The sequence below is a fragment of the Mustela putorius genome, unplaced genomic scaffold (genome assembly GCF_011764305.1).
Source record: "Mustela putorius furo isolate JIRA1106 unplaced genomic scaffold, ASM1176430v1.1 tig00003834_pilon_pilon_pilon, whole genome shotgun sequence".
Classification (NCBI taxonomy): domain Eukaryota; kingdom Metazoa; phylum Chordata; class Mammalia; order Carnivora; family Mustelidae; genus Mustela; species Mustela putorius.
In genome coordinates, this window is record NW_025421987.1 from 115,104,531 (window position 1) to 115,118,085 (window position 13,555).

The 13,555-nt window shown below is 38.9% G+C and overlaps 1 protein-coding gene across 2 annotated transcripts in view; it reads left to right on the forward strand.

Annotated features, from left to right (window-relative positions):
* Positions 1 to 515: 515 nt before the first annotated feature.
* Positions 516 to 13,555, forward strand: part of RAB5A (RAB5A, member RAS oncogene family) — a 28,774-nt gene continuing 15,734 nt past the window's right edge. The window contains exons 1-2 of one of the 2 annotated variants that reach the window (XM_004779891.3): positions 516 to 902; positions 3,935 to 4,190. In XM_004779891.3, coding sequence (XP_004779948.1) covers positions 4,028 to 4,190 — 163 coding nt within the window. In that variant the 5' untranslated portion in view covers positions 516 to 902; positions 3,935 to 4,027. Of the gene's footprint in view, positions 903 to 2,640; positions 2,792 to 3,934; positions 4,191 to 13,555 lie in introns of those variants that run through there. The other variant, XM_045088954.1, reaches the window with a different exon arrangement.

A 13,555-nucleotide genomic window follows, 5' to 3' on the forward strand; every position in this document is an offset into this window, starting at 1 on the left:
GGAGTAAATACCTTTACGACCCAGGCTTCCCCTCAGGACACGTTCGGAGGGCTGGGGAGGCTCTCTCAGGCTAGAAAAGTCCTCCCCAAAAAGCCCCCTAGCCGTGTTGGGGTGCTGCAGAGTAGCGTTAATTGGGCTGTGAGCTCACATTCACAAAAGGAATTTCTCCGCCCCACATGGGCAGGGAGCAACAAACCCCTGTTCTCGAGCTTCCCCAAAACCCAGGCCATAAAAGAATTCCCCCACCCCCTACCGCCGGGAGCCCAGGACCGCCACCCAGATGACAATGGCGCCTGCAAGGGCGGGGCCGCGCTTGCCTGGGACGTGGGATGGAGGAAGCAGGCTGGCTCGCCCCTGGCTGAACGCAGAGGTCACAGGACACGCCCCAGCCGGCCCCGCAGACCAGCCCCAGCTGAGAGGGCTTTGAGAAGGGGCGGGGGAGCGGACGGAGAGGTGGGGCTAGCTACCGCGGAAGTGACGAAGGGGCGTAGCTCCCTACGTGCAGCGACGTGGCGGCGAGGCCGGCGCCGAGCGGCGGAAGTGGCTCCCGGGCTGGGACTTGAGTGTTTGTGTTTTGGTTCGCGGCGGAGCCGGCGGCTAGCCTGAGGGGAGGAGGCAGAGGAGGGAGGAGGAGGAAGAATTAGTCGGAACTCGAGCGCCGGCGGCGGTGAAGGAGGAGAAAGGAAAGAGGAAGGCGGAGCGGAGAGAGGCGGAGACGGAGCCGGACGGGGGCGGCACCACGGCACGATCCCCGCACGGTCCAGTCTGAGGGGAGCGGCCTGAGGAGGAGACGCGCCGCCACCGTCTAAGCCACCGCCACAGCTTCAGCCTCTTTTCGGGCTACGCCTGGGACTTGCTGCCGGGAGGCTTCAGCCCCGCGGCTCCGCGTGCTGCCGTCTCAGGTAACCAAACCTTCCCTCCCTTGCCAAGAGCCAGCCGGGACCCCAGGTTATGCGCTGTTCTCAGTCTGTCCGCGGCCCTGCCGGCACTGTGTCTCCCGCCCATTCTTCTTCACCTGGCCCCAGTGCCCTGGACCAGAGCTGTCGAGCTGGGCATCTCGTCCTGCCGGCTCTGGTGATTCATTCCTCAAAGAGCTCCGGGGATCGGGATTTGCGGACTGACTGAGGGAGCGACGGGTGTCACCCTCTTCCCTTCTCAAGATGGCGCCGTGAAAGAGTGCTGGAGGCCGCGGTTCCGTCTGGCCCCTGTCCTGGCAGTCCTGGAGGGGGTGGTCCCAGCCGAAGCCAGGCCAGGGTGGGGGAAGCAGGATGGGAAAGATGGCCAGGGGGCCTGGCGGGTCCTGCTTGTTCGGGCTGTCCGGAGTTTGGTATCAGTTACTCAGGTGCTCTCCAAGGAGGAACTGGGGCCTACAGCAGGTGTGAATTTGGGGAGCTCCGCCTACCTTCGACTTCCAAAGACCGGTAATGGAGGGAGGAGGAGGCTCATCAACATAGTCTGCCTAGGGGGTGTCTCATCTATGAAAGGTGATGAACCGCAACTTTAAAGAACTCAAGACAACTAGGCCGCTGAGCATGCACAGTGGGTAGAGACCGACCTTATGAAACCTGTCCCGCTGTTCTCTTCCCTTAGAAGCTGGTTACCTCCCGAGACTGTACGCTGTGAACGTCATAATTCACAAATTTTGGGTTTTGTCAGTGTCATAACCAGTTAGAAAAAAAAAACACGTGTACAGCACTATGATAATTCAGGAGGGCTCAGAAACTTTATTTTTAATGTAAAATTGGGATAATATGAGTTCATAGGGTTGCTGTAAGCAAAATTCATGGAATAGTGGTTGGCACAAAAGTGTGTGGTAAATGTTAGCTGCTGTTGTTAATACTCTATTCATTAAAGAATACCTAGAGACCTTTATAGACTACCACTTAATTTTCAAAAGATTTAAAAAGCATTTTATGCAAAATTTTTGTTTTGCAAAACAAAACAGTAGTGAATACATTAACCTTAATGTTAGGCTGCCTGTATCTTTTATAATTACATTTATTTTCTGCTAGAGAGTGTTGGAGGGAGTTATAGTCCAACAGCTTTAACCCTTAGAAGGCAAAGCTAAAATCATAATTTTTTATGGGAATGTTGTTTTTCCTGAAATTTTGGACCATGGAAATTCGGAGCATGTTGTCCTTGACAAGTATTTGAATTTGCTGTTTTGGAGGTAGTGAAACAATTGGGAAGTGTTTCTGTTGGTATTGAAATATCTGAGTGTGTTGGTACGTGTTCATTCTGCATGATATTCTGTTGATACTTGGTCATTATTTCATCAGAGGGCCCCTTTAATTGCCAATTTTCAGTCCCTTTTATGTGTTGGCCCCTGTATTGGATAGATAGATAGGTAGATTGATTAATTCTGTCATCTAATTCTCCAGTAGATATGTAACTTATTTAAAGATATTATTTATTTATCTAACAGAGAGAGTGAACAACGAGAGAGGGAACACAGCAGGGGGAATGGGAGAGGGAGAAGCAGACTTCCTGCTGAACAACGAGCCCAGTGCGGGGGCTTGATTCCAGGACCCTGGGATCATGACCTGAGCAGAAGGCAGCTGCTTAATGGCTGAGCCACCCAGGCGCCCCGGAGCATTTTTTATTACAGAAAAACTTTTAAATGTACAGAAATAGGGAGAAGAGTAAAGTGAACTCATCGCCATTAAATTATTTTGTGGCCAGTCATGTTTTATTTACATCCCTACTGTTTGGAAGCAACTCAAACATCTTGTTTCAAGTGTGAATAGTTCGGTATGCATTACTAAAAGGACACTACAAAGCTACCGTTTAGGTAAGTCAGTGGTGATTTTGTTGTCTCCAACATAAGATCGCTTGGATATTTATTAATGAATTCATTGTCCAAAGGGATTTTTATCTAAACTCATTTCATGGGGAAGGCAATTTTCTTAAATGAGGTACCTAAATGAAATATAACAGTTACTTTAAGGAGGGAATCATTAGATTTAAGGAGCACATGATCTGATTGTAGCTAAAGATGGGAGGAAACCATTGTGATTTGTGAGTAGATTGGAATAATGTTCCCTTATTCCTTTGAGATTGAAAATTAGCATTAGGTGATAAGAGAAGTTGCCATTTAGGTTAGGTTTTTCTAGATGTGTTAAATAGAAAATAGTGACATATTTAATTGTTAGGCCCAAACTACAGAATAGCGTTAACAAAGTAAGACACTAATTAAAGATTACCACATAGAGGACCTCTGTTAACACTTCCATGTATAATGTACTTGAGCACATGAAACAATTCTAAGTCTTTTAGCCACTGGACACACAAACCTGAGAGCCTTATAATACTTGTTGCTCCAATTTACCATTAGTTAAACAAAAAAAATGTATAATTTTACAGGGGCCTTCCCATAATAATAGCCAACATTTATTGAGCTCTTAACTGTGTTCTAGGATCTTTTGTAAGAACTTTCCATTTATGAACTTTATTTTCCCTAAAACTATTCTAGTCCAGCTAGTCTGGCTCCAGAACCTAAACTCTTGAATCATCTCTCAGGTTGACTGAGTTTGAAACGTAGCTCTTTCATGGCTTTGTCACAACTCTGTCACAGTAACTGTATGACCTCAATCAAGTTACTGAACCTCTCTGTCCCTGTTTCCTCATTTTTAAGGGTTGTAGTATCTATAGGATTGTTGAGCAAATGTTAAGTACTTAACTACCTGGCACAAATTTAAGTCTTTAATAAAGATTAGCTATAGAATTTTTTTAAAATTCTGAAAATTACAGCAGGATTTTAGGCTTAAATCTCATACCTTTATATTATTACAAAGGTAGTGAACTTAAATGACATTCAATGTCATATCGATGTTAAGATTATCATGCAATAATATGGTACAGGCAAAATTTGCTGAAGTGATTAACATTAGATTTGTTTTGTTTCCTGATTTGTTTATTTAATTTTTCTTTACAGGTTTCTCTACATCTAGAAAGAAAAAAATTGACACCTTGCATCCTGGAAGTTCATTTAAGAGACTGAAATTAGGGACTTCTTTCAAATTTGGACATGGCTAATCGAGGAGCAACAAGACCCAACGGGCCAAATACTGGAAATAAAATATGCCAGTTCAAACTAGTACTTCTGGGAGAGTCTGCTGTTGGGAAATCAAGCCTAGTGCTTCGTTTTGTGAAGGGCCAGTTTCATGAATTTCAAGAGAGTACCATAGGGGGTGAGATTTTCTTTTTTCTCTTCATTTAATTAAATTATACATTGGCAAAAATTTTGCGGTTCTAGTTGTTTGATGATGAATACCTAAATAGGTTGCATAGTGAAGACAACTGTTCAGCAGACTTCAGGCTTTAAAACTTACATTGATTTTTGTTTAGATAGTATCTTCCTACATTTTGATTTCCTGGTTATCCCCAAGATGGTTTTGTGTATAAGCTGGAATACAGATGCAAGCATGAAGAGAGTCAATATCCCAAGTATTTAGATTTGATCTGATGCCTGTTCCTTGATAGTTATTAGAGGCTTTTTCAAATTAATACATGTTTTAGCACTTTAGGATGAGTAAGAAAATAGTAAAAGTAAATAATGAAAGTTAACCTTAAAATTCTAATTCTAAATAACTGGACTGTTTATAAATTACACTGATTAGTAAAATTAATTAAATTTTATTAAACTTGTTTAAGAGTGCTCCTAGGGTGAAGGAAGAGAAAAAGTCAATGATCAACGGAAGAGGGACAAAAAGGGAAATGGGACCTGGAGAGAAAGACAAAAGAAAGGTTAAGAAGTAGAGTACACTGAATACAGTGGTTGTGGTAGAGCTGAAATGAGGGGAAGGTAAGAGGCAGGAGAAAGGTAACAGCTAATAGTGCAGTGTTATGGATAGAAGACAGGAAATTTGATAAATTGAATTTAATCAAATTCACAATTATATAGCAGTGGGGCAAAACAACCTTTTCCTTTTTTTTTTTTTTAAGAATTTATTTATATGATAGAGAGTGAGAGGATGAGGGGGGAAAGCAGATTCCCTGCAGAGCTGGGAGCCTGATGTGGGACTCGATCCCAGGACTACAGGATCATAACCCGAGCTGAAAGCAGTGGCTTAACCAACTGAGTCACCCAGGCACCCCCAGAACAGCCTTTTCCAAGCGTCCTCTTTCATCTGTCAAATGAAGCTTTTGAATTGGGTAATACCAGAGGAAACACGGTTTTAAGATTACAATATTTTGCAAGGGGTATATAATTAAGCAGTACTATATTTTTAAGGGTATACATAATATATTTTAATGTCCTACATATAAAAAGTCAAACTTTTGAGATACTTAAGACTGATACTGACACATAGCAACTTCAGATCTTTCAGAAGTGGAACTTCCTGTCCTGCATTTAGTGTATGTTCTCAAGTACACTTGAGGATCTTGTTCATAGTTCAGACCCTTAAAATAAAATAGTTTATAAAACTAGACTACCTCCTGGTCTTTCCCTGTATACAGGAAGTATCCTGCATAGGTGATATTTCCACTTCAGTAGACTCAGAGAAGTGTGGTGGTGATTGTCAATCTCTTGTTTGTACATCTCTCAAGTTACACAGTGTTACATGTTTTAGTTTGTTGTATTTTGTTTTTCAAAATTGATTTATTGAGAGAGAGAGAGAGAGAGAGTGTACACAGTGGTGGGAGTGAGTAAGGGCAGAGGGAGAAGGATAGAATCCTCAAGCAAACTCCCTGCTGAGTATGGAGCCTATTATGGGACCCATCACAGGGTCAGTCCCAGAACCCTGAGATCATGACCTGAGCTGAAATCAAGTCAGCTGCTCAACTGACTGAGCTACCCAGGTGCTCCTAGTGTTTTGTGTTTTTATAATGAGCATGAAAAATGTAGTCCATGGTATGGAGCTTTTGAGTTAGAAATCCAATGAATAATAATAATGAGTAATATACTTAATATACATTCTTGTGGTGTCTTTGTTAGTAGATTTTTATATATATATATACATACATATATATGTGTATGTATATACATACATATATAGACACACACATACATTTATGTATGTGTAGACACACACACAGACACATACATCTGGTTTAGTAATGAAATATCAAGGTAATAACAATTCTCGAGTGGTTGTCAGTAGCAGCATTTCCCAAAGTACTTATGAGTTTGAGGCTATAAATACATGGGACAGATAGAATTGATAAATGCCACCCTCCCCCTTTTCACAATACATACCAAAATAACAAAACACTGAAATGCTATAGTAAAGAACTTAATTCCTGGGAAACTGCAGGAGCCTCAGAAGCTTAAGACTAGAATCTTTTTTTTTTTTAATATTATGATCATCCGAATGTATTTTTTCCTAATTGACATTTCAAGCAGGACGTTTACAAGAAAAATTTAATCCTGTATCAATGTCATAAGTACACATATTTTCTGATATGTGTGTATGCGTATATATAGTCTGCAAATTAGATTATTTACATTTCAGTAATGAGTTTTTCAGGTTTTTGTTCCTACATGTAAAGCTTCCTTAATATTTTCTACTTGTACAGATCAAATCTTGTTTTTAAAACCAACTCTATAAGGAATTTATACCCAAATTTCTGTGTCAGTGGTTGTTGGATACTTTCTAACTACCTTGACTATATAGTAATATCTTTAGGAGGTATGAAGTGCCATTACTATTATATCTGTGAGCACCGGTATTTGGTTTGGTTTTGAGACATTACTGACATAAAACATTGTGTAAGATTAAGGTAGAAGACAGTGATTTAATGTCATGTTTTGACAACAGAACAGTGACAAAAATGTGTCAGAGAACGAAGTGCTATTCTTTTATGCTGTTTGCTAACAGCATAAGGGTGCTGTTCACCCTTAGGAATTATAGTAGTAGTCTACTTAAGGATTTCAAGGTTTGAGCTATTTAATGTCGAATACCACAGGTCTGTAACTTTTAAGAAATAAGTATTTTTGTTTTGGCTGATGTGAGATAAGACTTAGCTAACAGATGAACCTGGCCCAATGTTTTGCATTTCATCTGTGCTTTATTTTTTGATTGTTTATATCTGGTAATAGTCATTATGGTCTGAAGAGCTTAATTAAAATTTTCTTCTGATTGTGTTTTACAGGGGGGATCATATGTTGTACTCTTTAATTTGTATATTCTAGACCTTACATTCATCAAGAATATCAGGGTAGTTTATGTGATTCTTCCTAAACATGGAAGTTTGATTTAAGAATCCATGTTGTCTCTCAATTTCACATACAATTGTCCCTTGATCCTGTAACACTCACAATGAGGTTAGGTCATTAGGTGATGGGTGTAGCACTTTGGGGAGTTCTAGCTTATTTATAGGGGTTTAAAGTCTGCATGACATTTTTTATTCTTATTAAGACAAGCCCAGAAGGTTGGCAAGGAATATTAAGGCTCAGGTGGTTGTCTTCCTTCCTGCTATCTCATCTGAAGGCTTAGTATTGACTCAGTTAATATTTGTTGGATAGGGCTGGCCATCTTTCACTTAACACCTTGAGTAGTTAAAGACTTTACCAGATTTCAAGTGAGTTACTCTTGTCAAAAAAAAAGAACCAGAATTTATTTTTAAACACATTTAAGTATTATTTATAAACAAGTAGATAGATCTTCGGTGTAAGAGCAGCATAAGGGTATGCAGTGAAATAAGATGTAGTCATTCAACTCTTTTTTTCTTTTGAAAGATAAATGTTTTGTACCACAGTTTAATTTTATAGGCAGTGTCATCAGAGGAATAGAAGACACATGGTTTAGGTTATAGAACTATACATGAGAACATTAACAGCATTTTCTTTGCAGGTACTGTAATTTTTGAACTTGGGTTTAGAGCAGTGGTTCTCAGAATGTTCCCTGTTCCAGGAGCATCTGCATTACCTGAGAATGTGTTAAAAGTGCAAATTCCTATATCCTATATTGAATCGAAATCCTGAAGTGGAACCAGTGATCTTACATTTTAACAGGTCTTCCAGGTGATTTGATATGTGCTGAAGTTTGAGAACAACTACTTTTGTGTTCTGAGTAGTCAATATTACTTTTACACTGAGGTTCTTGGAATAATTGCCTTTTTTTTTTTGAACTGTAGTTTGGGTAGGATTTCTAAAAATAAGTTGTTTATCCAACTGCTCCAGTTTGAAGATAACAAGTATTTTGCCCGGTTACATCATATATTATTTGTATCTGTTTGTATGGAAACCCTTTCCACAAGTCTGTTAACCTGTTGGGCCCTTTAAGAGAATATGGCCCCTTCTCGGTCCCATCTAGGTTGCTCTCCCCTGTCTTTCCTAAGGAACTTAGAGTATCTGGAGTTTTCAGTTATCTGTACCAATGCTGCTCCCCCTTAGTGTCACAAGTAATCAAGGACTGATTATACCCTAAGTTAGAGAAACAAGTGCCTTTTTAATTGTAGTTCCAGTACATGGCACATATTCTGAGGCAACTCATTCTCAGCTTTATTTTACTCTTACAGAAAGGAAAATAATGGTACCTAACTTGAAAAGGTTTCGGTGAGGATTAAATGAAAGTACATATAAATTTCTTGGCTACTGTGCCTAGCATAAAGTAAAATGCTTATTAAATGTTAGCTGCTACCACTACCATCACCACCATTACTTTTTGCTGAGTCATTTTTGTCACTGTTCTGTTGTCAAAACAGGACATTTATTTTGGAATCATAACTATTCCATGTAGTGCATAGTGTTTGATTTAGGATTTGACAATGTTAAAAAATTTACGTTTAGATTTTCTTTTATTGAAAGACAAACCCTCGGATTAAAAATTATAGGAACAGTCACTTCTCGGCCTTTTGTCTAAGATCAGGTGTAAAAATTATACGAACAGGGGCGCCTGGGTGGCTTAGTCGTTAAGCATCTGCCTTCAGCTCAGGTCATGATCTCAGGGTCCTGGGATAGAGTCCCGCGTCAGGCTCCCTGCTCCACAGGAAGCCTGCTTCTCCCTCTCCCACTTGTCCTGCTTGTGTTCCCCTATCTTACTGTGCCTCTTTCTGTCAAATAAATAAAATCCTTTAAAAAAAATTTATAGGAACAAACCAGAGTTTTTTTTAGAGGTTTTTATTTGTCAGAGAGCACGTGAGCACAAGCAGGGGGAACGAACTGCAGAGGGAGAAGGCTCCCTGCTGAGCAAGGAGCCCAATGTGGGACTCGATCCCAGAACCCTGGAATCATGACCTGAGCCGAAGGCAGATGCTGAACCCAAGATTTTAAAAACCTTATAAGCAAATACTTGCATTAAATTTGAGCCTTCCAAAAATGAAGTTTTTGCAAATTCATTCAAGTAGATAGTATGAGCATTTACAACTTAAGTTTCTTAAAATTCTACATGGTAAATCCTTACTAATTTCCCCCCTCCATTTATTGGTTTTCACAAAAGTGGTTAGTCATGTATATTACACTAAATGCAGGCCACCCACATGAACTAAGTTATTTGTAGAAATTTTCTCAGAGGGAGAAATTACACTGTTAAGTAGAATACTAAATGTATTCGGATATTAAACTTACTTCCTAAACTGGGAAAGAAAGCCTAGCCAGAAAATTTGAATCTGAGTAAGTCATGTTCTTCCTGTAGTAGTAAGCTTTCTGTTGCCCTTCACTTGTTTGCCTTCAGAAAAACCAGTCTGTATATAGATGATCCCCAGTTCACAGGGGTTCTACTTAAGATTTTTCAACTTCATGATGGTATGAAAGCAATACAGACAGTAGAAACTATACTTTGAATTTTGATTATCTTCCAGGCTGGCAATATTCAATATAATACTCTTGTGATGCTTGCAGTAGCTGGGAGTCCTAACTCCCAGTCAGCCACGAGATCACAGGGTAAATAACTGAAACAACCATTCTGTACCAGTAACACCATTTCATTTTTCATATTTAGTACAGTATTCAAAAAATTACACAAGATATTCAGTACTGTGTTAATAAATAGTCTTTGTGTTAGGTGATTCTGCCCAACTGTAAGTTAACATAAGTGTCCTGAGCACATGTAAACTAAGGTAGGTTAGGTGTATTTTTTACTTTTACCATATTTTCAACTTGATGGGTTTAGTGGGAATAACCCCATCAGGAGTCCAGGAAGACCTGTACTATAATCTGTGCATTTATTACCTTTATCTTTTTTCATCCACACATTGCTCTCAATTAAAAGTGCTTTTTTTTTTAAGAAGCATGTACAAGTAAGGGGGTGGTACAGAGGGAAAAGGAGAGAGAATCTTAATGTTAAGCATGGAGCCCTATGTGGGACTTGATCTCACAACCCTAAAGTCATTACCTGAGCAGAAAGCAAGAGTTGGATGCCACCCAGGTGCACCTCAATTTAAAAAACTTTTCAGAAAGAACAGAAAACCTAGAGATAGACCATTAGCATATGGTCTTCGATTGGTGAGGAAAACAGTGAAGTGTTCGTTGTTCTTTCTAACACAGAATTAAAATTGTCAAAGTTAATCATTGGTTTCAAGTGGAAGAATATCCTTATGCATGATAGTGTTCACTTCTAGAAAGTGTGTATTCATTCAGTATTTGAGATAAGTTGTATTACTCCGGGAAGTTGGTAGAGATTTGGTGCTTTATATCAGTTTGTACCAGTTTGCCCTAAAAAATGAATCTTTAATAGTCTAAACATCGTTATTCTCCAGTATCCTAGTTTAAAGTGTTACACGTGACTACTAAATATTGCTGTCAGTTAGGAGTCTGTAAGCTTGTTTCTAATTCTGGTACCTTTCTATGAACACTTATCTGAGACCTGTTTGTAAAATGAGAGGGTTGAACTAAATAAGGATCCTTCTAGAGCAAACTTTCTAAAATTTTTGTCCCATCTTACTTAATTCATTTATTGTCCTCTGATGCTGCTGAAGTGCTCAAAGCTGTTAGATAGGATCTTTGCCAGTTAATTCTAACTATAGAGAACAGCCTCTATTGATTGACTAATTTGCTGCTTTTATTCTGTCAGATTGTGAAACTTCTTTAAAATTCATTTACTCAATGAATTTACTCAGCTCTTAACACTGCTAAGTACTAGAAGTTAAAGATGACCTTATAGTTTGGGATGGGAGACAGATTAAGTACACATAAGGAATGAAAAATGGTATTATATACCATTATTTATTTATTTGTTTGTTTATTTTAAATTTATTTATTTATTTGACACACACAGCAAGAGAGGGAATACAAGCAGGGGCAGTGGGAGAGGGAGGAGCAGGCAGGGAAACCTGATATGGGGCTAGATCCCAGGACCCTGGGATCATGACCTGAGCCAAACAAAGGCAGAGCTTTAAGACTAAGCCACCCAGGCTTCCCACATAAAACTATGTAAATTATGTCTAAATTTCCAGTTGGCCTTCCTGTTTTATTTATTATATATTCCAAAAGAGGACATATATGTATATATAAAGGAAGTGTATTGTTAGTTACATACTGGAAAAATCTGTAAGTTTTCAAAAGCTTTGGTGCTTGGACTTGATCACATGTATTTTGGCTGCATTCAGTCTATTTTTGCTACCTTTCTGTTGTTGACTCTGTTCTAAACATTTAAGGTTTGTGGATAATTGACCTTTTGTAGACAGCAGGGACCCATAAATGATACTTGTTCTGGATAATGATTGGGTGTGGTGGGGTGAGAACCTTTTTTAAAATTTGCTTTTAATAGAATAAGAATTCTGACTTGATAAAAATAAACAGGAAGTTTTGTTGTTGAAAAATGTTTCTTTTCCCCTTTTGTGTCTTACACCATAATAATCTGATCTTATATGCAATTTTGTGGTGCACACTGAATTTATTATAGGATGACATAATTTGGAGTCATCATAGAGCTTTTTATGACAGGCCTCTTAGTGGAGGAGGATAAGAATGTGTAAATGTGAGAAAAGCAATAGGAATAATTCCAGAAGTTTTGGAATTTTGATCATTGGCTATCTTGATACAAATACGAATTCTAGCAAACAAATTACTAATTCCTCAAGATGAGAGTGTGCTTACTGAAGTCACATACTGGATTTTGGAAATAAGGAATTATGCTCCTGTTTTATTACTTTTATACAACAGAATATACAAATATACAAAATTACTTCAATTATTTTGAAGTAAGTGTTGATGAACAGCATTCACCCTCTTTCCAAGGTAATATAGATGTGGCAGAATAAGTAGAAACAGGATGAGGGACCACTTATTCGTGGTTTCTATCGTTAAAGATAGCAGGTGCTTTTGGACTCAGAAGAGGATAATCTATTGATATGGAACTAAGTCTATATGTAATAATTGGACACCTTTAGCATTTTTCAGTGTTTTTCCAAGTTTCATATGGACCTTACCATAGCTATATGATAATACACTGAAAATTCTATATTCTCCCTTCTATATTCCCTACCCCACTCAATTCTTTTCCCCAGAGACAATGTAACTTCGTTGTATGTCCTTGGGAGGTTGCTGTTACTTTAAATCTATATAGTCTCTATACTGTGGAATTTGAAACATCAGGGCCACTGTACTGTATCATATTTTTTATACTGTCCTAGTTATTAATTGCTCAGAAAAAAATGACCACAAAACTTAATGATTTAGAGCAATACTATTTTCTCTCTCTCATGGTTCTGGGAGTTGAGTGGGCTTTGTAGGTGGTTTTCTGATCTCTCATGGGTTGCTGTTGGTGCTGGGGCTAGAATCAGCTCAGCAGCTGCTGGCTGTTGATTGGGGCCTCAGCTAGAACACCTACATGTGGTCCTTGCCACCTGGCTTGGGTTTCCTCACAGCATGATGGCTGGGTTCAAGAATGAGTGTCCCAAAAAGTACCAGGTGAAGCTGGGTGACCTGTCATGACCTAGCCTAAGAATTCACACAGATAGCATCAGTTATGTTCTAGTCACAGGCTCACACAGATTCAAAGGAGTGTAGGTGTCATGTAAGAAGAATGTGGTGTAGGAAATGTTGTTGAAGCCATCTTGGAAAACACAATCTGTCAAAGATCTATCCATATCATTTTAGGAAGGGCATTTCGTTTATCTTGGCTGTAGCAGTATCTCATTGCATGGATCATACCAATGTTTAAATCATTTAAATCGGTTCTTTAGTTTTGGATTTGCACATTGTTTTATATTTTTGGCTGTTAACAGTAAGTGCAATAAATAATTCATAGTCATTTCTCATATATCCCAAGTATTGCTATTATGTAAATTTCTAGAAGTTGATTGCCTTTGTTTGTCAAAGGTTACATACATTTGTAATTCTGGTAAAATTTTCCAGACAGCCCTTCAACAACAGTGTACAGAATGTCTGTTACTCTATTTTACTATCTCAGGGGACTTGTAGATTTTACTATTCTGCATTTTTTATTGTACTTTTTCCCATAATATGAGCGAGATCAAGAATCTTAAATTTTTAGAGTCCATTGTGTTTCCTTTCTCTGTTAACTATAGCTCCATGATAGTCTGAATTTGTAATAGTCATGCTATTATATACCATTTCATTTATTAGTGTAATTTCTCAGTATCTCTGTGTTATATCGTATTTATTTTAGTAACTGGTAATTTCACATTCTTTAACTGTACTCATACTGTT